General features: G+C 38.9%; 2 protein-coding genes across 3 annotated transcripts in view; both read left to right on the forward strand.

Annotated features, from left to right (window-relative positions):
* LOC124406838 (ATP-binding cassette sub-family G member 1-like) overlaps positions 1-4,597 on the forward strand; it is an 8,913-nt gene extending 4,316 nt beyond the window's left edge. Inside the window, exons 2-11 of the mRNA XM_046882470.1 lie at positions 40-157; positions 858-1,047; positions 1,274-1,419; positions 1,502-1,740; positions 2,108-2,310; positions 2,385-2,553; positions 2,824-2,924; positions 3,013-3,168; positions 3,254-3,494; positions 4,426-4,597. Coding sequence (XP_046738426.1) covers positions 40-157; positions 858-1,047; positions 1,274-1,419; positions 1,502-1,740; positions 2,108-2,310; positions 2,385-2,553; positions 2,824-2,924; positions 3,013-3,168; positions 3,254-3,494; positions 4,426-4,595 — 1,733 coding nt within the window. The 3' untranslated portion in view covers positions 4,596-4,597. The remainder of the gene's footprint in view (positions 1-39; positions 158-857; positions 1,048-1,273; positions 1,420-1,501; positions 1,741-2,107; positions 2,311-2,384; positions 2,554-2,823; positions 2,925-3,012; positions 3,169-3,253; positions 3,495-4,425) is intronic.
* A 1,804-nt stretch (positions 4,598-6,401) lies between these two features.
* LOC124406839 (zinc transporter 6-A-like) lies at positions 6,402-19,283 on the forward strand. Of its 2 annotated transcripts, XM_046882471.1 has the most exons (7): positions 6,402-6,793; positions 8,045-8,197; positions 9,219-9,633; positions 13,651-13,848; positions 14,696-14,798; positions 14,878-14,994; positions 18,637-19,282. In XM_046882471.1, exons 1-7 carry the CDS (start codon positions 6,721-6,723, stop codon positions 19,126-19,128), a joined length of 1,551 nt encoding a protein of 516 aa, XP_046738427.1. In that variant the 5' UTR covers positions 6,402-6,720; the 3' UTR covers positions 19,129-19,282. The 2 variants fall into 2 exon arrangements, with proteins under 2 accessions (XP_046738427.1, XP_046738428.1); XM_046882472.1 differs by lacking the exon at positions 13,651-13,848 and having other exon boundaries at positions 18,637-19,283.
* Positions 19,284-26,537: the final 7,254 nt, after the last annotated feature.

A 26,537-nucleotide genomic window follows, 5' to 3' on the forward strand; every position in this document is an offset into this window, starting at 1 on the left:
CATGCTCAAGTAATTCTAATTTATACTTAATGTACGCAGGATCCAAACTTATATTGAGAGGAATAAGCGGACAGTTCCGATCTGGAGAGTTAACTGCGATTATGGGCCCATCGGGAGCCGGGAAATCAACTCTGCTCAACATCCTCGCCGGTTACAAGTGAGTCTGCCATTTTTAATCCTGGACGATTTTTCTACTCCAAAGGAAAGGAGGAAAACCGGGATTTTCACTTTCGATGTTGCAATTCTCGTATTCGTGATTCATTAGCTCGTTTTTCTCATAATAATTTGCTTCCGCAGTTCGCGTGAACAACAATTTACGAGTCTGTCTGTTCGCCGTGAAAACGGAATGATGTCACTTTAGTACTAGATGCCCGAATTTGAAATTCCAACGACGTGGTCAGTATACATTAAGCGACCCTAGTTTAATGAGGCCAATGAAATTCTACAGTTGAAAAAGAGGTTTTGACATTGCGAAACACCCATGCGAAACTATTATTCTGGTCATTTTATGCTGTGTCAATTTCGCATTACTAGATTGGCGGTGAATTTTGATTTTCTACACTGTTCATGGACGTCAAGAATGAGACACAAACTATGTACTTTGAAATGGTGAAATTTCTTTCCTAAAATTCTTCCCGACGAAATTATGAATATTTAAAATTTCCGTCACGTTGGGTCAGAAGCTGAAACGAGAAAGTATAATTAAGCTATTCACTGAGCAACATAGTAAGCGATTTTTCGCGAGCTTCGTAACTTTGGAAACAACGTTTGGTTTTATATACATATATTATCAGCGAGAAGTGTTTCGGTCAGAAAACTAACTCTAAATGCAATCTGATGTTTGTCTTGATTTACAGACATGCCGGAGCGAGTGGGCAGATCAACATAAACGGTCAGCCGAGGAATATTCGCAAGTTTAAAAAAATGACCTGTTACATTATGCAGGACGATCTTAACCAGCCCCAAATAACAGTTCACGAAGCCATGTGCTTCGCGGCAGACCTCAAACTCGGAAGTCAAGTTGAACGGCGCGAAAAACTTTCCACGGTAAGTGATTCACCTTGTTTTTATTCGCGATGTGAACTTCGCTAAAGTATCTCCATAAATAAAACTGTCAAATCATGTCTCTTAGCGTGACCTTGATCTCTGAATCGTGATGATGATACATGAGATGCCCGTTACCTTTGGAACATGAAACATAATTAAATGAATTCCGACAAACGATTTAATACTTATTCATCGACATATGCATCCCTGCAATGTTTCTTTACAGATAGATGAAATCCTAGAGACGTTAAGACTGACCAAAGCTAAGGACACGGTCACCGAAAGATTGTCCGGCGGGGAAATGAAGAGGCTTTCCATCGCCCTGGAACTAGTCAATAATCCTCCGGTCATTTTCCTCGACGAACCAACCACGTAATTATCAAACCTGGACCAGGATGTCTTCCCATCTCAATCCTCACACGTCTGACCCCTTTTTTCTTGTTTGCATTCGCAGAGGTCTCGACGACTTGTCGACCGTCCAGTGCATCGACCTTCTACGAAGTGTCGCCTGCGGTGGAAGAACGGTCATTTGTTCAATCCACACCCCAAGTGCCAGTAACTTCGCGAAGTTTCATCAGATCTACGTCATCGCGGCTGGTCAGTGCGTCTATCGAGGTTTGGCCAATGGAGTTGTGCCGTTTCTTCGACACGTGGGAACCGACTGCCCGAAGCACTACAACCCGGCAGATTTTGGTCCGCATTTAGTAGTCGAAGTGTATAAATGATCGGAGATTTTTAATCCCAATAAGTCATCGGGGCTGAAGTTCACCCAAAATATTTTTCAAACTTCTGGTAGAATCCCTTAGTCGTAGAAATTGGCCTCATTATTTGCACTTTTTTTTTTAACTCTGGCGATGTTTTACCGTATTTAAACAATCAATTTTGGTTAGTAAAGCCGAGAGAGCTTTTCTGCGATCCTTAAACGATACCTAAATGTTGTTGTTGAATTTTTAAAACTCATTTTTGAAGGAAAATATAACATTTGGGGTGAATTTCTGGGGTCTTGTTGGGATCAAATCAGGCCAAATAAAATATCGATGAATTTTTTTTCGTTTTACAGTTATCGAAGTCTCGTCGGGAGAATACGGAGCTGAATATGTTGAACGGATGGCGAATCTCGTGGAAATGCAGATGCCGATAGTCCCGATCACCCGTAAATCGATCAACGATACGCAGTTCGAAGATGAAATTCACAGACCGACGTGGTGGGATCAGTTCTCGGCTCTGTTCAAGAGGATGATGCTTCAATTCTACAGAAACCGGGTAATCATCGTTTCGCGAATGACTGTCGAACCTCGTAGAAATAAAATGAATAATCACGTTATAAACTCTTTCAGAATTACATGTACCTGAAGATATCGCTCCACATATTCCTCGGATTCATCGTCGGCGGTATTTTCCTGGACATTGGTTCCGACGGCTCGAAGACTCTCTTCAACTTTGGTTTCTGCTTCTGTTGCCTCGTAGTCTTTCTGTACCTCCCGATGCTGCCTGTGCTAATGCATTGTAAGTCGTATCCAGAGTACACCTATACACTGACGAAAGGCAAAAACGTGGCGAAAAAGCGCAAAGTCATATAGACGTGACATTCCATTCGTTACCGTGACGCGGTAACATTCCATAGCTGGTCATTGAGGTGCAAAAAGACGTGATGAGCTTGCGGTATCGATTCATCCAAGTGTCCAAGACTGTCGCTAATGTTCGAATGGAAGCTGAATCACGTCGTCTTCTTCCTATACCGTTGACGAGGTAATAAGATGAAGTTTTCATTTCCAGTTCCAGTCGAGGTGCGGCTTTTGAAACGTGAATATTTCAACCGATGGTACGACTTGAGTCCCTACTTTTTCGCCAAGACACTATCGACCATTCCTCCGCAGGTATAATAGTTTGACGATAAAAGTGAAAAGTTCTAGTCCAGAGGCGACATCAACCATCGAATCTGCGAATCCTTCACCCTGTCCACAGATCTTACTCGGAACAATATACGTCTCAATGGTTTACCCGCTCACTGGACAGCCGTTGGAAGCTTGGCGAGTCGCCCAATTCTTCGCCATCTGTTATCTGTGCTCTTTCATAGGAGAGAGTATAGGTCTGGCGATCGGAACATCGCTGAGCATTGTGGTGAGTGATCGTTTGGATTTTGCGCCCCAGGAATCAGCGTCACGAAAACGAGATTGCCGCGTTAACGACTTCGTCTATTTTTCAGAACGGGATGTTTGTCGGACCAGCATCCTCGGTTCCTCTCATGCTGGTTGCGATCCAAGGCATGGGTAGTCCTGAACCTCTTCCGCTTTACAGAACGCTGGTGATGTACTCCAGCTACATCAGGTACGGCCTCGAGGGACTTATCGTCTCGTCGTACGGTAAAGGGAGAACGAAATTACCTTGTCCACCGGAGGAGAAATACTGCCAGTACAGATATCCCATAGAACTGCTAAAAGTTATGGGTAAGATAAAGCGTGCGATTTTTTTTTTCGCACGTGTTTCCATGTTTTGTAGATTTTTACGTCACGGGTCATGGCTTCGAGCTTTTCTGGTCCCTTTTGAAAAGTGTGCGTCACGTGTCCTGATTGCGGATCGAATGTACTATTGGAAACGAAAGCCGAGAATTTTTTTTATTCAAAAAATTCAGTTTTTTTTTTTTTTTTTTTTCATACTTATTTCTAGATTATTACTATGCACGCGCAGTTTACACGCCGATTACGCTGTCTGCAGGTGTGACGAATTGAATTTCAAGCTTTGTTAACGCTCATCCGTCTTCGTTATCTTTTCCTGAGGAATCGGTCTCTAAACTTTCTTCACGGACTTTTTTCACGGAAGTCCATCCTTACATGAAACAGTTTTTCACTCTAACTCTCGAGTGACAACCAAGGCGAATTTTTTAATTTACATTTACAATATCGCTGTGTATAAATTTTTAAGCACAATCTATCCGCGGATAAGAAATCAGATGTCTATAGCAAAACTGTGATTGCCGCATGGATTTTCATCATTTTTCTTTCAATTTTTCCTCCGTTTCCACTCGGTTTTCTTCTCCTCTTCGGTGAATGTGTGGTGTGGCAAAAAATGTACGTAAATGGCACAACTACGCTGCAAAGCTATGACGGAAAGAGCGAGTCAAGGTGATCAAGTCCAAATTAATCAAAGCTAAAACGCTGCTGGTTTGTTTAATAGAAGACTGAAAAATAAAAAAAAAAAAAATAAAAAAATACATTTGCAGTGTGAAAATTCTGCTTCGACTGATTCATAGAGATGTTTTGATTATAAATACAGGTTAATTGGCTGTAGTTGCGTTTTATAGTTTATTTCCATTGTTTATGCCAAACTGTAGACGCTAAGCGCATCGTTTAACGTTTTTAACTGGTACTTGCATTTCAGGTATGGAGGAGTCCATGTTTTGGCGGGATTTGATCGCCCTCATCATAATAAATATGATATTCAAGGCGGTCATCTTTTACCTACTCCGGCAGAGACTTCGACCGAATAAAACGTTTCAAGCCCTTCACGTTATCGGCGGATTTGTTAAAGGCTATATAAGTTCAAGATGAGTGAAGAGATATTTTCTGCTCCTATTTATTTATTTTACATTCATGTTTTTTATGCTCTTGTGTATGTATGCGTTTATTTGGTATTAAAACGCAGGGAAATTGAGGAAACAGGAATTTGGACTCCTGGCTCAAACCGCTCGTCCCGACGAAATTCAATTTCGATAATATTGAATCGTAAATTTACATTAGACGGTCAGTTTAATTGGCATTAAATTCCACCGGCATTAGAAGTCTATCGAGCAATGACATCTTTCGTTATATAATCAAACTTCTATACCCATTGTTCTGATGACTCGTCTAAAATAGATCAAAACTTATCTTATCGGCCTTATATATATATGTATATATAAGGTGTAGATATATATTTAGTGCCTTAAGCCTTACTTAAATCTTGTGATATTGTTGCATGATAAACGTATTTTCAAAAATTGACTCATGAAAGAATTGAATATTTATCACAATTCAATTTTTTACCTGCATAATATATTACACAATTTATAATTTTATCAAAAGCGTCGTCAGCTTCCGCATATTCGGTAAAAATTAGCAACTGTGCAAGCATGCTATTCAAGGTTATTATACTGTGTCTTTTTGTTTAATCAGCCGGTCGCTTAGAAACATAAAATAATGTTGTAGATCAATATAATAAGGATCAGATAAATTTTCGTTAAAACGATAATTGTGATTCCATGTTAAGAAAAATCAAAAGAGACTAACTAACCACCAACAACATGTGGCTCTACGTTATCTTGATTGCTTTTTATTCACATATTTTTCATTCTACGTATTTTGATTTCTAATATAATTCACTTGTCGATTTATAACTTTGAAAATCGCGAAGCCGATAATTCAGCAACGTAATATCGACGAGTTGTGACGATATCAGTAGTTTTCAAATTTTTAACTGAGCTAGTTATATTAAAATACCGGAAACGTGTGGTATTCATTGATTTCAGTGGACGAAATAATTTCTTACAAAATCCAGTCTAATTACAACGGTCTCAAGTTTATTCCTTTGTAATTTCAATCATATATTATTCTTCTCACAGATTTAACAACGTCAAGTTTTATTCTTTTCTCGAATTTCTGTGCTAATATTTGTGCAAAGAAAAAGAAAAGGCTTGGATATCAATGCTTCGTTTCAAATCAATTGAAAATTGTTAGAAATCTAGTAGGATTCGTTCGTTTTTTTTCTACGACGGCTCATTTTATTCGAAAGATCATTTCCCTCAAAGTCTGCACTGGAGTTGATTTTTTGTTTCGAATCGTCAATCAAATATTTTCACTTATCGATCACAATAAATATTTGTTCAATGTCGTAAACATGAATGTTGAACGACGCCAGTATGATAAAAAAAAAAGTGTCCCAGTAAGTTTTCTAAAAAATAGTCTTCTGCAATGAGTAAAATGGGCTGAAATCGAACAAATCTACGAAATCTTTAATCCAACCATAAGCTTAAAGTTAATTAAAAATGAAGCATCGATATATCCTAATATCGTTTCATTTACAATTCCTTGGAATCTCACGTGTAAATGAAGTTAATGAAAACGATTTCACTGACGTTCGTTCGTCAGGTGAGTGAAAATATTTTTCAACAATAAATAACCGCCGTAGTAACATGTAATAATAATCACAAAAAAATTCATCCAGTGTTAGTTAACACCATTATTCTGATAAGTCTAATCATCGATCGAAGTAAGAACTCGGGGGTAGGAGAGACAAAAATGTACACGTATATTGCCCTCATCGACGTTGAAGCTAGATCTTTATCGCACACTTATAAGCCGGCCTTTATTGCCGCTGGATATCAGTTGACGTTGGTCGAACGAGCGAAGTGGCAATGATAGCGGCTACGAAATGTCTGCATCAGCCGGCGCGATAATTTGCCAAAGCTGAATCTCGGCAAAATGAATGAAAATCAATTACCGTCGATCCAGCGATACTCGATTATCGCCATTTGCCGCAGGATACGCAGGATCTGAATTATCCTCGGAAATATTCTTCAAGGTGTACTTTTCTTTCTTTTTTTTTTGTTGTTTTTTTTTCAAATTATTTGTTATATTTCCTTCGCACGTGTTATATTCTTAAGTGAAAGAATAATAAAATGAAGTGTTGAGTGGAACCATGAGGATATTCGCGAGTGAATATAATGATAACGATTGTGGTGGAAACGATGCTGGGAATACTTTGAAATATGGTAAGTATAATCGACGTTTCTCGATAAAGAATTTACCGTACTTTTACGAATCGATCAAATTCCATCGGCTTTTGTCCGCAGTTGATATAAAAAACGATGACTCGCTGTGTATATATGTACTTTGATTACTTTTTTTTCTTTGTTTAAAAACACGCACTTCTTGGAATAAAAGATAAACTCTCGCTCATAAATTCTATCCACATTATACAATAATTGATCTTCAATTATTCGCGTGTATGTACAATTACTTAAAGACAATGGTAATATTGGTCCAGCATATTCGATACATTGATAATCACCGTCTCAAGTGTTGAAAAAATTATTTTCGTATGAGTTACTCGGTTCCAAGAGATCCTCAAAACAGATATAGAAGAAGTTGAGTTCGAAGACATTGCTAATTGCTTGTTATCATTGTTATTCGTTGAATCTCGTTTAGCTTATCTCACGAGATAACTAGTTCTGTTCTGCAATGCTTATGCGTAGATATTGAACATAATGAATTCCGTGAAAACGGAATTTTCTCAATTCTTATGGAATAACAGCAGCTTGCTAAACAAGTTCTTCAATTACCTTGACGTGTTTTCAAAATTATCTATAGCATACATCGGCGACGTCTTCACCGGATTCCGTTACTCGTATTATGCCAGTGCAATAAAGATATTAGCGACTAATTAGCAGCCTAGCGGTGCAGTTTTGGAGTTCTGACATCGCCGATTCGCACACTTCTCATTGCAGCTTGTTTGATTTCCCTCGTACAGTGTCGGACTGCTAAAGTGCAATTCTCAAGGCTTGAAAACGATAGAAAATTATCGTCGTAACGTTCGTCAATATCTTCTAACTAGGGATAAAAATCCAATAACTGGTGGTGCTATCCGAAAATATATTCTCGTGTCAAAGTTGCCTGTTTGTTAACAACCAGGAATAACGATTTGCTTAAATTATTTACACATCTTGATTCGATCAAGTTTTCTTAACTGCTTTGCTGTGCCTCGGACTGGAATCTTGTTTGCACAGTGAGCAAATGAGTGTAGAACCATCTTGATAAGAGAAGAGGGAGATAAATAAATTAACGGCGCAATAGTCCGACTATTCGACTTCCGAATGTAAATTACATTCGCCAATTATTCACCTCTGCAGACCTACAGCCGCAGAGACACGCGGATCTAACGTCGTCACGTTTATAGTAAATAGCAGCCAGGTATGCATACTGTGTGGAGCGGAAATGTAAACGAGCCTCGGATCTTGTTTCAGGTAACATCGAGCAGGCAACAGCGCTGAGGTATAAAGTACAAATCGTCAACATATTAAGCCAGAAGAAATCTAAATGGATACTCTGCTTGATCGTGTGCAATTCACTTGTCGTTTACGAACTTCGCGAGTGGGCCAATTCCACGAACAGTTTGGGTGAGTTTCAGGCGTAAGTAATCTTAAACCGGATGAGCCGAAGTTTCGAGTCAGACATCCTCCCTATTTCCCAATTTTACAATCTAAAACGTCGCTCTGTTGATGGTGTGCAAATCATTTTAATTGATAAATAAATCCAACGTTGTAAATACTGCGTTGTATTTCGTTTGAATCAGGCACTCTTTGGCCGTGACTCAAACCTGTTGAGTGTAAGCGATACCATCAAACGTCACTCCGAGACACATCGAGCCTGAGCGATAAGACTCGATATCTTGATAGCTTGCTGCGAGAGCCACATGTCGCGTTTTCGCGGACCCGATTAGGCGAAAAGAAAGAAAGAAAACACAAACCTGCCGAGTAAGGTGGCTCAAAAAAACCGACTATTTTTTTTTTTTTTGAGTCTTACGTGACGAAATGTTAGTTTTTGATCTTTTAAGAGCCCAGTCCAAAGGACAGCTCAGGAAAAAAAATTTTAAGAGGTCGCTCCAAATTTTTTTAAAAGTAAAAAATCGTCAAAACATTAAATTAAAAAAATTGTATTTTCAGTATTTTGTTTGATTTTTAATTCACGTCGTGGTGTATTGTTATCGATTCTTTCTTACTATATTGAAAAAAAAAATTTATGAAATTTTAATACGAATATTAAAAGGTCGCTCAAAAAGATCTAAAGAAATGCACCAAAAAATTGAAAAAAAAATTATGAGCGACCTTTCAAATTCAAATTTTGAACTGAAACTTTCGGAAACTTATTTTTTTTTTTTACTATAAAATTATACCGTAACGAGAAAAAATTAAAAAAAAAAAAAAAAATCGATTTTTGACGATTTCTGACGTTTTAAAAAATGTGGAGTAACCTCTTAAAAATTTTTTTTTTGAACCGTCCTTTGTAGCGGGCTCTTAAAACATCAAAAACTAACATTTTGTCACACGAGACTCAAAAAAAGAAAAACAATAGTCGTTTTTTTTGCGCCACCCTACTGCCGAGTATTACTAACTCGCGAAAAATGTCCCCGAATTCCAGCTCTGAGGGCGTACGCGAACACCATCGCCTTCAACGTCTTCGCTCTGTTCGTGTGTCTAGTCTCCGTTTGGGTGAGCCAAAACGCTTCTTCCGCAACACCGAAGGACCTTTCGTTGGCGAAGAAGCCACTCCAAAATCACACGCGATCGTTCTCCGGCTCCGGTTATCCACATTACAAGAAAAACTTGGCCTTCCATTTCCCGAGGCACTCCATATCCGGCCCGTGTCTTCTGCAGGACGTCGAAGTCCAACAAGAGGACCTGAAGGTCCCCGCTGTGTCCTCGCTGTCGATTCTTGGCCTTGAAAAGTACGAGGTCCTTGCCCTCCTCGTATCCTCTTGCCTCGCTCTAGCCGCGGCCTCCTTCATTGCTGTCGAAGCCTTCGGAAGGATCAAGGATCAACCGACAATTCACACGTGAGTATAAACGAGATCAAGATCTTCAACCGAGGGTATGAACCCGAGTAGATTTTAGCGCCTTTATTTAACACTACCAAGGTTCATGTAAACCTACTTTGAAGGATACTGAACCTAGAAATACTACATTGATCCTCCGACTCCTAAAAATTAAAGCACCAAAATCTACTTTGAAATTCTCAGTAAATGATTGAATCTATTTTGATACTACTTTATTCAACGTTGTTACGAATAAAAAAACCGTTTTAACGGAGCCGGCTTTAGTTAATATAGATACAAGATTTCAAAATTTATTTATAAACCCTACTTTGAGGCCAAATTTAATAAATCAGGAAATTTTTGAATTTTTAACGTTAAAGTAGGATCTAATATTGCATTGAAATAGAATCTACTTTCCTATCTTTAAAGTAGGCGTTAAATTTCTACTCGGGAAAGTATCGAGTGCTTTGAGACTACCGCATAACGGTGAGGTTTGGAAGTCATTTGAACCGAGAATACTTCCAATAAATTAAAAGGAACCACAACATGGCCTCGTAATCATCGGTTATAGACTGACAAAAATCTACGAACCGTCAAAAGCCTGAGATAAAAGCTCCTCTAAAAACTGACGGTGAAACGTGGCAGACTTCTATATCGAGGTAATCAAATCACGTCACGTCACACCGATATTGTCCTTGTCTATATCGCTGTCATCGTTATCTCCATGTTTCTTTAATACGTAGCCGTGTAGTGAAGTCAACCGAGTCCACCGTTGATAATAATTCAGTACAGATTAGATTAGGAATATTAGATGTATTTTCACATATCGATGCTGGAGTATGGTTGTTTCGATTTTAAATGCCTACCTGCTCGATCTCTGGCTGCAAGTGAAAATTGACGCAATAACAGTACTGTGAGAGTCTTTGTCACCGAAATGCCCTCATTGCCTGTTAGAATATCCCATAGGGATGAGAATTGGGTCGAGATAAGTGTTGATTCGTATCTCGTAATTCATTATAGATGACAATAACTGTATTCGCACGACCAAGAACGGTCTCTTTATCGTCTCAAGTGATATGTTTTTTTTTTTTCTTTTTGTGGCTGGATTTGAAGACACTAACCAATCACTAACGTTAGCTACTAAGCCACGAGAATGAATGGGCATAAAATGATGTAATCATTTGGTCTAGCTGTTGCTACCTGACCGTTGATTAGAGGATAAAAAGAGGTGATGTATGTTTAATTTACGTCAGATATAAAACTCTGTAATTAACTGCAAGCAGATACGTTATGTGCCTAAAATATTTTCGAGATTCACTTTTCGTAATCCAGTAGCTAATTAGACTGCGTGCAAGCTCACGTCTCGTGAGTCAGTCCATCGAACGACACAATCATCATCATCATCATCATCATCATCATCATCATCATCGAATTGCTGATAAGCGAAAACTGATCATCTCGCTCTTCCTTCAAACTAGAACAAAGCACTGTAGCGTCCCTTCACTATTCAGTCCATAAAAATCTGTATTGCATGAGATTCGTTCATACTTATTAATTCCAACGCGAACCATCATAAGACTATCTCGTACAGATTATCTTGGCATTGCCATTCTCGCTCTTCACACATGCAGATGCGTTCCGGAGGATTCAAAGGTCCATCGAAGCTGTCGGACGATGGCCTCGAAGCAACGACATACGTAGGTACTCCTAACGAAGTCTGCTCGCGATAGGATGAGTGTGACGATGGGTTCAAAGGTCGGTCCACTTCCTACATTCTCACAACGTCATGGTTATCGCTCGCCTGGGGTCATAGTTCGCCAAATATTTACTCTTCGTTGCGATTATCGACGCAGAATAGGTACAAAGATTTCTGCGCCGTGTGTCGATCGTGCTTTTCGCCATTGGTCCGAGATAAGGGGGCAGAAATAAGATTTCATTCTCTTGAATTAATTTAACAATATAGTTGGTGCGTGTAATTGATCCAAGGAAAACGCTGATAGCGCTAAAGCTGCAGAGCGTTTAGCTTGGTTAGCACTTTCCGAAGCAAGGTCGACCCGCTTTGCCAATACTGATTTACTCCCCCTGATTCTCTTGAGTTCATGGTCGCCGCTCCCGTTTCGCTTCGACTACCCCAGAGATTTGTCGGTCCACCCTCAATTTCCGGTCCTTCCTACGGTACCACAGTTTCTCTCGAACTTTCGATCACTTCCGGTAACTGATGAAAATTGCTTGTACGAGCAATCGAGTTTTCAGAAAAGTACTCGGACCCGGAAGGAGGGTCGGTAATGCTTCACGTACACCACTTACACTACATTTATACGTAGGTACTTTATAATAATATGTAAGAGGCTTTCGGCGAGCAAAAATAAGTGCTCAAGCTACGCGGTCTGATAGCCTCAGCTGAGGGGTAGCTAATCAACTGATCGATAAGCACGATCAGCGGTTATTGGTTGTAAGTATATCGGCTTGGTGAAACTACATGAAGCGTGTAATATGTAATATATGTAGATTAGGGTGGCGCAAAAAAAAAGACTTTTTTTTTTTTTTTTTTTTTTTCCAGTCTCGTGTGACAAAATGTTAGTTTTTGATATTTTAAGAGCCCACTCCAAAGGACAACTCAAAAAAAAAAATTTTAAGAGGTCGCTCCACATTTTTTAAAACTTCAGAGATCGTCTAAAATCGATTTTTTTTTTTTATTATTTTTTTCTCGTTGCGGTATAATTTTATACACAAAAAAAAAAAAAGTTTCCGAAAGCTTCAGTTCAAAATTTGAATTTTGAAAGGTCACTCATGATTTTTTTTCAATTTTTTGGTGCATTTCTTTAGATATTTTCGAGCGACCTTTTAATATTCATATTAAAATTTCATACATTTTTTTTCTCTAATTTAGTAAGAAAGAATCGATAACAATACACCACGACATGAATTAAAAATCAAACAAAATACTGAAAATATAATTTTTTTAATTTAACTTTTTGATGATTTTTGACTTTTAAAAAAATTTGGAATGACCTCTGAATTTTTTTTTTTTTTTTGAGCTGTCCTTTAGAGTGGGCTCTTAAAAGATCAAAAACTAACATTTTGTCACACGAGACTCGAAAAAAAAAAAAAAAAGTCGGTTTTTTTGTGCCACCCTAATGTAGATATACGCACACGCGTCGTGAACCTGCAATGAAATGGACGAGTGAAGTCGATGTGAAGATTTCTTTATCAGATCAATGAACATCAATCAAAGCTTTCAAGCACGCAATTGTTCTAATCAGCTCAACTCCGGCGATGATCTAGCCTGACCTAAAACTTTTTGAGTGTCTATTACCTTCTATAGATCTATAGTAAAATCAACATTCTGGGCCACTGATAATTTTCTGACGTAAATAAATAAATCTAATCAAATGTCATCTGCACGACGATGAAAAACTTACATTCTTAGAATATCGTCTGCGACTCTGAGTCAGCCCTGAACCATGAGGTTCACTCTGTAATTAGGATCAGAACACCACAGTAATTACCATTTTCATGAACTCGCTGCAACGATGTTGTGTTCAATTTTACTTCTGCCGATTCGATCCGATTTTAACTAGAGACACCAAACGCGAAGTAATTGAAATCACCAAAAACTTCACAGACGACATTAGGGATTGGTTACTTTTCTGGATCGATAAAAAGTTAGTTGCGTGCGAGGACGAAGGAGATGTTGAGTTTCCTGTGTCTGGTGATCATCCTGATCTATCGGTTTCAGAACGAAGGCACTATATACAGTAAATGAACATTTCCATGCACTTTTTGCAACGTCGACAATTCATTTTGGTTAAATGATACGTATAAATAAAAAAATTCAATTCAATTGTACTTTTTACTATATAAATGAAGCAGACTTTCCCTCCACACAGTGGTTTTCACTGTTTCCAAAGTAAATTCAGCATCTCACGGAACATATTCTACGGCAAAAACAAACTCTGACATTTCCCTCGTTTCCTCCAGTTTTTAGTAGAATCTGTTCGTTCCTTCTCTTCCTGAACACTTTGAAATATTCCACAGAGGACGCCTGGGGCTTGGCTTTCTTTTGGGTATCGTGACGCACGTGATAACGGTTTACAGTTACCGAGATGCTGCGTTGGATCACGTCGTTTGCAGGGCTCTGCCCTGCCCAACGCTGAGGGGCTACAATCCTATTTTTGGCGGCAACGTTTTGGGCGCAGCGATTCTCTGCGGAACTCACCTCCTCATCCATTACTGGTAACACACTCACGTCTCTCGTAAACACGGTTATTTGTCAGTCTGAGAAAAGAGGATCACTATCCCGGGCTCTCGAAATGTAAAGCGAAAAGGGGAACAGCGTTCGGTGAATCCTGTGATATCCTGGCCTACTTTCTCCTTCCATCCTTCACCTTATCCCTGTTTTTTATTTACTCGATTAACCCTTTCTTCATGCACTTGCATGATTCAGGTGAGATTTGGGCAGGGTTGAAATTCCGAATTTGAAAAGTTCCGAAAGCGCCAAAGTCTGTTTTTTTTTCTTGGCGAAAGTTAAAATCTAGAAATCAAACTTTTACGAAACATCAAAATTCCGAAAGTGCCAAGATGAGAAAATTCAAATACCTGAAACACTGAAATTCGAAATAATCGAATATTTCCAGTTCCCTTGAACTTTTGGCTTCGTAAGATTTCGCCACTTTGATCTTTCTTTGTTTTTGATTTTCGATAGTTTTACTTTCGGAATCCTGGTCATTCTGATTTTTGGGTTTTCTGGATTTTCAGACCCACTTGTTGAGTAAATTACGCTGTGTGAGTATATTTTAATTTTCAGAATTTTACTCTATCGAAACTTGAATTTTAGGAATCTTTCACTTCGGAACTCTTTGAACCATTGGGATTCCGACCATTCAAAATTTTCTTGTTTCGTAAATGTTTGATTTTTCACTTCAAATTTCGCCGCCAAAAAATTCGAAACTCTGTGCTTTTGGTACTTTTAAAATTTGAAACTTCAACCCCGCTCCTTAAGAATTCTTAGACTACAATTTCATTCCAATTTCGTTTCACTCAACGCCCATTATTAAATTTCTTTATGTTTCCTCATTTTCAGGGACATATTCGTCGTGGACACTGCTGCCACCTTGGTCCTCGTTGGACTCGTGGCTACGTCCATGTTGCCATTGGCTTTTTACACAGCCAGCATAATATTGCAGGTAGATAAGCGAGGTCATTATTTTTCTATCAATTTTACGGACAGCCCATTTCCTCTTCTACCATTTATCGTTCCCGCAGAAACTTCCTCATTACATGGGTCAGCAACTGGACAAATGTCTTCGAGAAGCTCTGAATATCGACGGTGTTCTCGAATTTAGGAATGAGAGATTCTGGACTCAATCTTTCGGGAAACTCGTGAGTATAATAAATCATGATAGTATAGTAGCTTATAAAAATGATTTCGCGGATATTGTTGGAGAATCAACGAGGCCTAAAAGACGTCCTAAGTTTATCGTACTCGAAGAAACAGAGAAGAAACGAACTAACTGTAGAATGATAATAGCAACTCGAGTGAAAGCAAAAACACAGCACAAAAAATTTTTCCTGCAATTTCAAACTAACTCATGCACGAGCTGATGAAATCATTCGAGCGAAAGTGCACTCATTGTTCTACGTCAAATAAATGTCGTTTTTTGTGTATTCAACCCGCTTCGTTTTATCCACCACCGTATAAAATTTCGGTTTTTCCAATTTGATTTCCGTGCAGTGAAACGCGAATGAAAAACCAATGAAATATCGTTACTCCGTGTCCCCGCAGCACAAAACCCTCGGAGAAACAGGTATGGAGGTATCCGTTTTGTAGAATAGGAGTAATATTTCGCGGAGAAAGAGAGAGAGAAAGAGAGAGGGACAATTTCCGGCTGGCATCGAATCCGGGTGGATATTGTGCGACGACTTTACGGCACTCGAAAATTCCCGGCGTATCGCAAGAGGGATCGTTACGATCCGCTTACCTTGTACACAGCAACTGCAGTGCGAACATTAGTCTGAAATTACAAAACAATTTCACGGCACGTCGCCTCTCGCCGCCGCTACCCTCCACCCCTTTCGCCGGTAGTCAAGCCCAAGCGGAACCGGAAACGCGAATCAGGTGCGAATACTGCGGCAGTTGCAATGGATAATCTGAATTCTGCATTCTAGATGCATCGCGGTATTATCCGTGTTAATCCCAATTTGGCAAACACACCCTGATTGTCAAATTCACTCCGTATCGCGTCGAGATAAAAATGGTTATTCGAGGGTGAATGAAGCTAAGAATGATAAAAAATAATCGATTATTTTTCAAAATCGATTAATCGACCCACTAGATTATTTTTCCTTACAATCGATTTTCGTTTTTTACTCCCATAATTTATGTGATCAAATAAGTGAAGGGTAAATGAATATTTTTACCCAAAATTGGAAAATATTGTTAATGAAGCTATAGATTATCAAAAAAAATTTCCGCTCGTAAGACTACATACTGAAATTTATGAAATTTTGGGTTCACGTGCACCATTTAACAAAAAATACGAAACAATCGATTAATCGATTCATTTTTATCGATTCAATTGCGTCTGTTTGACTGCTTTTTCGGGCTCGATTAATCGATGCATCGATTATTTTCAGCTTAGTTCTAGGCCGACCGAAACGTCTAACAAATCGAAACTGACAATCAGAAACGAAGATAAAGACATTTGCGCAGATGATATAACGAACACAAATGAAAAAATATTCCTACGAACTAATACAAGCGAATTCGAGCGGACTTGAATATAACGCATGCTATGATATCAATTTAATAATATCTGAATAAGAAGTGCTTTAATTGAAGCGTTCAAGAAGATTAAACTCTGCTGACTTTGATTTCATTCTGATTGGTTTGTTTACAAACAATTTATATCTCCAGAGTGGATTAAAAAAGATTTGCATGAACGTGGTAGAACAGATGTTCGTCAACAATTATAATTGAGAATGTTTGCCGGACAATAGCGAGCATCTAATCTGCGAGAAAAATGAGCCCAAAAACATTAGAATCAGCTCAAAAACACGAGGGTTGTGTCATTTTTAACGTTCTAATCATAAAATCGTTTCTCTAATTATTCTTGACATCTCATAATTAGCTTCTTTTATTTGAACTCGCTCAGATTCATTTCTGTTGCACAGCAATGACGTTCTTTCATTTAAGTAAATAACATTGCTGGTGATTTTTTGAACGGTTGTTTATAAGACGTCGTCAAAGTTGAGTTAAAAATTTGTTTTGCGAGGTGGTAGCAGATTTCTACACCCTTTGTCTTAAAGTTTTGTAAAATTGATCGTCTCCGATTACAGGCAGCAAAGTTCAGTAAATTTCTGTTTCATCAATTCCGATTTTCTATAAATGCGCAAAAAACAAAACTCTGATTCAATTTTTGCACGTTTTATGCACTGCTCTTTCCCGTCCAATCCCAGAAAACCAATTTACTCTGTGATCGATGCACTATCTGTGCATCTGGAAGCAATAATCGGATTACAAGTTTGAATTCGTGTTATCATATGAGTTTTAGATCGTAAGAACGGCTTACGCGTTACGTTGATTTATGTCACGAAGCCCGCAACCGCACCGACCGACCTTATAATCTAGAAATATCAAAGTCTGTCATAAATTATTCGGCATTATCATTATCGCCACTTTAGCACACGCCGCTGCATGTTTATAGATATATTATAAATTTTACTGCCCTCGTCGACACGTTATGACGTCAAACGCAATCGCTCAATTTCCGAATCACCCGTTCCTTGAGCATGACGAAGAGATAATCTTACGCAAATAGAGGATAGAACGTCACTAAGTTTTGTTGCCGGAACAACCAATTAACCGACTAATTGGTAATGGATCATACATTATATGTACAGGAAAAAAAGTAAACAAACTGCTGCTAGATCATATTGTATGTACATTATCGAGGGTCGCTGAATCCAAGTCTAAAAGACGAATTGAAAAATTCAATACCAGGGATTCAAAATGGCGGCTGCAAATACCGGTAATCACGACTAAGCCCGAGCATCCTTGCACCAAAAAGTCAAAAAGTGGAATAACTTTTTTGGAACTTGTTACTTGGAGGTTTTCAGGAACGCTGACGATAAATCCGTTACCAGAATTGAAGAATTGCAATGAATTAAGGATCCAAAATGGCGACGGCAATACTTGAAATTTGAGTAAAACAACTGAGTTAATCTTAAAATAATTATTCAGGGATTTTTGGGTCGGTGACTACTAATCCAAAAGATTAAGCAAAATATGCATAGAGTGATAACAACTCAGCTACAGTCTAAATAAAACTGCATATCTAAATCCATATCTGAAAGTAAAACTAGCCAACTAATCAGCCTGATGCCAATATAAAATAAAGAGTAAAGTAAATTTACGACTAGTCTCTTGATATGCTGGCATTTATTTTTCACCCTCAGGGGATGGTAGAATCAAAAAATAACTACTGAAACGAAATCAGGAACCTAAAACAATCCCGGGTACCAATTTTTGCAAGAAAACTGAAAACACTAGCAACAGTCAAACAGTTCACCTTCTCTTCTGTCAATGAAAGTTTATCAATTCCCGATCGATATGTGCGATGAAAGTTGAAAGCACGTAGGTTTCGTAAGCTTTTCAATCATCATGACTAATCCAGTGAATTAAATTCGAACGGGACCTTAATCCTCATATGAATCATGAAAAAATTATTTCACACTCGTATAATATCGTAATCAGGCATTTCGAATGAATTTCATCACTAATTCGACATCACGTCACGATCAGATATAATTGTCTTCCTATAATTGCACAATTTCGATCGTATGTATCATAGAATTTTCAATCTTTTAAAAAATCCGCTGATTGATACCGAATATTCAAAGTCCGAATTTTTTTGCGAAAAGTATGTTTCGAGATTTCAAGATCATTTGGATAATCGGTTCAATCAGCTGGCAAGCTTGCGGCAATTAATATGTATAAGTGATATTTTCTCTCTCTGTTCACAGGCAGGAACGGTGCAAGTTCGCATTCGAAGAGACGCGAACGAGAGTCACGTGCTGGAGCGAGTTGTGGAGGGACTCTCGCGAATAGTGACGACATTGACGGTCCAGGAGTTCCGTGAAACACCACAGGCGAAAATCGAGGCCCAGAATTGCGCTGAGTACTACATAAACGAACTGCTGCCAAACGCGGTCGGTGAAAGGAAGAAAGTGAATCCGTCGAAAAAACGGAGCGAAGCCGAGGACGTGGAGACCGTTTCCATCGACGACATACTCGGCGTCGAAAAGGAGCCGGTCAGGACCTTTTCCAGTCCCGGAAAATCGGAAGCCAACGTCATTTCGAAACCGAAGACGATCACCATTTACCAGAACAAGAATGTCGAGGCGCAGAAGAATTACTTGTTCAACCCTCACAGAACCAACGAAAACGCTCTCATTCTCGGCTCGAACGTCGACGAGGACAGATTCGCTGGTTGCACTATCGGCTTCGTTGGATAGGAGCGAGACAAGGCTGAAGAAAAATATTGCGTACCGATTTTCTTGCGGATTGTGTCTTTATTGAACAATATATTGTGCAAGGAAAAATATTAATTACGCAAAAAATGGAGAAGAAATTTTTGTCTGGACATTTGCGTATAATTTTATACGCCACAATTTATACTGCAGGTTAACTGCGTCGCGAGTATATCTATATGCATAATTGTAAATAAATATTTATTGTCTAATTGAATTGCGGAGCGTCAAATAACGCCGTTTAATTGATGTCTTCTTTTCGTCGCTTAAAAACCAGTCCTGGTATTCCAAATCTGAGGGAAAAGCCTGCGAGGTTGGGGATAAGGATTTGATCGAATGAAAACAGGATTTAGAAATCGTAAAGAAATCCTATCGATTTTATGCAATACAATGAAATTACTTTGCGTTACGGGAATAAATGTGACAAGCATTTCCTGCGTGGATTTATAAGTAATCCCTGAATTTTGTGTCCGATGAAATCAAATCGAAATTCATCGTTTTGCTAACTTACTTTAAGGGGAATATTTTCTTTTATCTAAAATAGATTTCAATCTTCATAACTACCTGATTTCCGGAGAATCTGTGAAACAGGGTTTTGAAAATTGGAAAGCTTTCGTTTCAAATTTTACAATTCAACATTCTTGCGCATTCGTGCAGATACGAGATTTAATCTGGGGAACGTTTTATTCGTTTGAACTCGCCAACGGAAGTGCGCTGATAAATTTATATTTCCCAAATACTCACGGGGAGGAAAGCCCTCGCTTTTAATTAATAAAAGAGCGCCGGAAAATGCGTGTTTTACGACCACAACCTGACCTTCTAGCCCTCGACGATCAATCTTCTACGGCTTCTAATGTTACACGGACGTCTCTTCAATTGACAGCCGAAAGGCCATCCGTAAAGTTAATGCTTACAAGGAGAGTATCAGACCTTCCAGGGTTGTTTATTTGCCACAAAATATGCAGTTTCATTCATCGGGCCGATCTTATTAGCAGCTTAGTGAGTGGAATGGTCTAATAACCAAAACCTGTGGTGTATTTTTGCCTGAAATATTAATTTTCATTCTCCTATTTCGAAGTTTCAATCACAGGTTCTCATAGATTCTACTGCTATGATTTTTCACAGAAACATTTCGTATTGTTTAATACAAAATTGGAAATATGCATAGTTTTTCTTTAAGAATTGTTAATTTTCGTTAAAAATTGTAGTATCTTCTAGATTTCTTTACTAAAACGATTTAAATTTTTATGAGACTCTATGCAGATTTACAATTTTGCACGAAAACATTTTTTTCTACAAAATTCTAGGAACTGTCATGACTAAGTATAAATTGCGAATTCTCGATAAAAGGCTCAACGGTTCGAGCTACACATCAGAAGTTCCATACTTTAGGCCGAATAAACACCCTAGAAGTTTCACCAAAATCTGTTGACCGTAGGTCTGATGCTCTCCTTGTTAGGTAGACGAGTTTCTTCTTCTCTTCGAAATCATTATCCAAGTGATTCAGCAATTGCGGTGTAATTATACCTACTTGAGTGAATATCGAAAGCGGGGCAGGATTTTGCATCCTCAGTTTCTACTCAGCTGCAGCGGGGACAAAAAAATTTTACGCTTTGTTACGAGACTTCACCAATCGTGCGGAAGTGCGCGAATGATGTATAAATAAATAGCTTCATCCTTTCTGAACAGTGAACCGACGCAGTTTCTCTGAATAACGCGAATCATTGAGTGTAATAATCCATCATGCAGTCGTAACTTGCCACGCAAATTGTAACTTTCACGTAATTTCATTCCATCAATTTCACGCTCTGCCGGTTGGGTATCCGATGGAAATTTGTCACCTCGCTGAATTACGAGATCAGGATTTAAACGGCTAATCACGCGTTTTCATTTTCAGGCCTAATTGTAAGAAATTCGAGATTCACGGCAACGCCTGCAATGCGACAACGCCTGCAATGCGGCAACTCGACTAACACGAGTGTACGACAATTCGTAGAAAATCAGGCGCTTTTATCGTATTTATAGCTAAAAGAAACGTGTGTGAGTCAAAAACAGTTTAAAGGCAGACTCGTTTCTGGTGAAAAAAAGGCGATCATTTTTCACAGTTTGTGAATTCAGATTGAGGTTCATTTTCCTAGTGAAAAGAAATTTTTTTATAAAATGTCATCTACTCGTATGACCGATCACGGGGTTAATCAAGTATTATAATGCCAGCTTCATTAGTAAGAAAATTATTACTGAACATTAATTCGCCCATAAGATATGCGAATGGGAAAAGTTTCATACTGTGAAATTGATTACCAAAAAGTGGTAAAAAACTGAATTCAAGACTTGGTTAGTAATGATCATTGATCAAAGGTAAGATATTTGCCTAACAAATTTGTCTCCCCAATGAGAATTTTAACCTTTTTTTTTTCTTTCTCTCTAACTTTCTATATCCAACTGCTTACGTTGTGTGTAACGAAAACCTGTCGAGAGACAAATTTGCAATAAGATATCATTCCGGGTAATACGCGGTGAGTATAAGCCGTTCACAAATCTTTACTTACAGGAAACTTTTGCCTTCATCTTATATTCCTGTGTTCTATAAATGGTCCTAGTCCAACTTTCCTAACGTGAATATTTTCGTTTCAGTTTAGCAATATCGACCACCGAAGTAAGAGATTCAAATTTATCACGTGTTATTATCATTGTTCGCTCAAAAACCGATCCAATTTTTTTCACCAAAATTTAAAAATTTTTTTTAGCCGCTCCTCGTTATAGTTGAGGATCAGCCACTTGACGTGTAAAAAGCGGGAATTTTGGGTTTATTAGCCCACGATCTGAGTTCGTTATAACGATAGAAATTAATACAGAAATTGAGCACCAATTTTCGAGTGACGTTATATTGGTACGTTTGTTCAAAAAACGTACAATTGATAATCTCTAAAATTGACTTTTTTATCAAATATTATCTCGTCAAAAAATCCCGAAGTACTTTTCGGATTTGATCAGTTTTCTACAAACAGCCGAGAACAGGTATTGAGTGAGATTAATCGAAGTTTCAGGTCCATGAAATCGGGATCACGAAGCTTCGAGTTCCAGGTCTCAATTTGAGGGTGGAAGTTACTCGAGGAACAGGAAGCGCCGGCACGAAATGTTAAAATGCCTCGAGTGTTTCCGAGCACGATCCATGTGTACATAAAGCTGTCGGAGTAGAAGAAGAGGATCCCGCGAAGCGAAGGTCCCCGCGTGTACCAATTTCACTGCCCATTCACGGCATTTCATTGTAAAACGCGATATGAAAGCGTTTTTTCCCCGGGACGGAGGGCCTTGAAGTGGGATCTTCGTCTTCCTATAGTCAGGCGAATGAGCTCCGCCGGTCGTTTTAGAAAGCATAAATACTCCAAAAAAGAAAAACGAGAACTCAGCGAGCCTCTGTAATCATTTCGCATGTATTGGAACACGATGAGAACTGGAGTTCAAAATTACCTTTTAGTAGTTCACGAAGTGGTATTGATTCTGAGTAGAAAGCGATAGTCGAGATGGGATCTAGCGTACCTACTTAGATCACTCTCGGTGATCCGTAGAACACCGCGATACCGTTGGGCCTTAACAGCCTGCCTCAACCAGCGACGACATAACCTCTTAAGGTGCTTATAACGACGCGTTGTACACCTCGAAAACGCGGGGATGCAAAACTCCTATACCGCTCAAGCGATTAGAGTGAAACTTGGGCAGGTAATGCCTTATTTTGGCAAAAAGTGGAGCGTATTTTTAATTTTTCAAAATTTGGGAAAAAAATTTACAGATTCGTTATCACCCACAGAAATTGGCCAAATTTTCACAGTTGCACTTAATGGATCGAACTCTCCAGTATCATGCCACTCGACGGTGATGGAACACACATTTTCAGCACAGTCCCATGAGATTTGATTGTGAAATGCCGAAATGAAGAATTTGATAACCGTGAAGCTAAAATAATTGGAAGCAAATCCCACTAAAATTATTCTCGCTTTCACAAGTATTGCATTTCTTTTCAAAAGTATATTCGCCAAGTACTGTTGAATACTTTCTCATATCCTTTCCTCCGCCTTCTGTATGCGTAATTGATCTTGAGCTACTGATGGATACTTTGTAGGAGCGACTTAAATCCGTTGGTGAGGCGTCGGTACCGATATAATTGACCCTGCAGCCCGTCGGTCGATTGTTGCCGAACGATTTTACGACCACTTTAAGCAGCCCGAAACACGTCTCCGCGTCTCCATTGCGAAGGTACTCAACCCGGATTGCTTTTACACCAAAGACTTGTGTATATCATCAGTATAAAGGTAATTTCGCAGCGTCGCTTTCTATCGGTGTCAGAAATGGATGAGAAATAGAAAAAAAAAAAGAAATGGAAATTAATGGAGATGACGAAAAACTAGATGGTCCCGAAAATCACGTTGCAGTGCAGATACCGAGATAAATGGCGTTGCTGTTTTCCAGATCCTTTTGACCACGTTTCCCGGATAAGTTAGAGGCGTTTTTATGCTCCGCTGCAGCGGAGCAAAGGAGGAAAGAAAGATCCAATCAGAATGTGTCACGGTGGGGAACGGAGCGTTACCAAGCCGACAAATTAAGTCGAGGAGACTGACGGCGAGTTTCGGTGCCTCACAGCTATCGTCGAGACAAACCGCGAGGACCAAAGACGTAAGGATCCGAGAGGATGGGAGGAGGAAAGGCGCGTTAGGACTTGTTTACGACCCTCGGGAATTACTCAATAATTAATTTTCTCAGTCACGACTCGCCCCGGGCGTTTCGTAAGAAGAAGAAGCCGCGCACCACCTCCTGGCAAAAAGCCACTCCAGCACAGGCCGACCCCCGGCCATAATACACCCCCTTAAGTATGTTCTGTTATAATTTTCGACCCACTTCCGGCTCCGACGATATTATACGCGTTGAGTTGAACCCTTGAATTGAGGTCTCGCTCCTATCTTCCGGATAATTTTCATCCTGTACTTTGGGTCAAAGTTTGACGAAATGACATATCCTTTTTGTTTGTATCGTGATAAGGGATGCTGACGTAGTGGCAAAAATTTTCAACTTTTCTTCGACACTCTTCGAGATACAAGCATCAATGAATGATTAACAAACGACGAATTTACAAGTACAATTCACCTGACTTCGCAGGCCTTCGTTAAATTGTTATTATCGTTGGATATACTGTGCAGCAAGTTGTAAACTACGTTGTATAATTATACGTCCCACTGTTATAATAATTTCTCCGTAAAATTCTCAGACGAGTCTATACATATAAAGAACGGGTCGCTTCTTCTTATACGCTTCACTCACTTTCCACAATCGCATTACGAATGGGAACCGTTCATTTGCGTTCACTTTCGAGATCCAAGAGCAAAAAGTGGCTGCACAGAAACGTCCGGTGAAAATTTTTCACGAACGAATGGAAGCTGGCTGCACATAGACTGTGCTAAATATGCATATTATATATTTATATGTGTGTACGTTATACGTTATATGCGAGTATCGAACCGGCGTGCAATTAGCCGCTTCCTTTTCATGCTGCTGAATATTTTCTCTGTATCTTTATCTCTCCGCTGGCCCGTTTCTTCAACTTTCCCCAATTCCGTCGTCCGTCTTTTTCTGGGTTCACCGTCTCTACGGTATTTAAGGACCTGCGCAAATTAGATCTTCGTTAATGCTGCTGCTACATTGCGTTGAAAAAGCGGAAGTCGCGGGCAATAATCCACTTGAGAATCTGGCAAAGCCGAGTCAATATGTTGTTGCAAAGGGTGAAAGCACCCCCCCCCCCCCTTCTAATGTTCCAGTAGTCATCATAGATAAAAAAAAGCTCTAATATGTGATAAAATGAATAAGGTTGCTGCGTCGACCAACATTATTGTAAAAGCAGTCCTGTTTCAGACTTTAAACTGCTAACACGTTTCGCTATAGAACGCATTTTTGTGTCTGTTAAGGGGGCACACTGAATAAAATATTTTACAGGTCGCCTTTCTTTTTATTCGCGTTTCTGAAAGTTTGAAGTATGAAGAATGTTGTGTGTAAATTGCACGATGAAATCTGGAGAATTGTACTAATTGCGGCCGATTCGCCGAACTTTAAACTCGATTATCTCGAAACTACGTTTCTGAGTCCGTGCCTTGGATACCTCAAAAACGAGAGGACCAATTTTTACGAAATTTGGACACATTGTTTTTGTACATTTTGTCTCGTTTGCTGCGTATGGGTTTTTAATTTAATTATTTATTTTCTTATGGTCCAAAACGGGTGTTAAATTTAGGCCCAAAAACAAAAGTTGAAGTCGGAACGTTCACCGTTTCGTTAATAATAAAAAAATCTACGCAGTGAATAGCTAAATTTTTAGATCAACGAACTGTCTAAAATCCTAGGCATCGCAAACCGTGTCAGTACGGAACATATTTTACACCGACCACTGTAACAACGCTACGAGAGGATAAATTTTGATGAAAAAATTACTGAATATACCTGAATCTATAAACTTTGAAATAAAAAAAAAACGGATGGTTTATAAAAATGTTACAATAGAGATCTGAGTCTCTCAGTATTTATTATTTCCTTTTTTTTATTTTTATTAATATTCGAGAATGTAGTGACGAGAGAAATCCGTTACAAGCCTAAATAGAAAAACCAAGACTTTTTAGAATCGTTAATATATCCTCGAATCTTCTGTGGAATGGATTTGTGAAGCAAGCGAAATAATTTCAGAATTTTGAATAAACGAATTTTTAAATTGCATTTCGTTTTACTTTCAAAGCGTGGGACAACTTCGTCGTGTAATACACCGAGCTTTTTTCATCCATCGATCAAAACCCTCCAATATTTGCAAGTCGGCTGCAAACACCCCGTGGAAACCAAAAGTTCCTTCACCACGCCCCGTGATGGATGCAGCCTAAAAACGAAAGGGTTAAGTGGAAGGTAACCATTGAAACCACGAGGGATTTTGAGTAATTGTCACGACTATCAGCAGGAAACTGTGATCATCGGTCATACATTTTTTCTTTTACTCAGGTTCGAGACAGTTTTCTGAAGGAATTTTTGATTAAGGGATTTTCCCAAATTCAAGGTTAGTATCAATTTCACAAATTAATATATTTGTACAAGTATGAACATTTTTAAGATTCGAACAAGTGCTTCAAAACGTAGAAAATATGGAGTATTCCTGGCAGATAGGATCTCGTTTCACAGTGTGACTTATTGTACTTACGTAAATTCAACGTAAAAAATTTAATTTTTTCCACAGTCGTATCGTATATTTACATTTTTTCGAACAATAATGAAGTGTCTACAGTGTGATTTTGAACACTGCAGATATTCAACGATAGCAGCGTGATAAAGAGAAAATTAAATGTTTAATCGAAGGGACCTTCTGTAAGGGA

Source organism: Diprion similis, chromosome 6 (assembly GCF_021155765.1).
Source record: "Diprion similis isolate iyDipSimi1 chromosome 6, iyDipSimi1.1, whole genome shotgun sequence".
Lineage (NCBI taxonomy): Eukaryota > Metazoa > Arthropoda > Insecta > Hymenoptera > Diprionidae > Diprion > Diprion similis.

Coding starts and splice junctions, on each gene's coding strand:
- LOC124406839 (XM_046882471.1), top strand. CDS start 6,721: ATGAGGATATTCGCGAGTGAATATAATGATAACGATTGTGGTGGAAAC. Junction 13,849..14,695: donor CACCTCCTCATCCATTACTG/GTAACACACTCA, acceptor CCTCATTTTCAG/GGACATATTCGTCGTGGACA. Junction 14,995..18,636: donor CTCAATCTTTCGGGAAACTC/GTGAGTATAATA, acceptor CTCTGTTCACAG/GCAGGAACGGTGCAAGTTCG.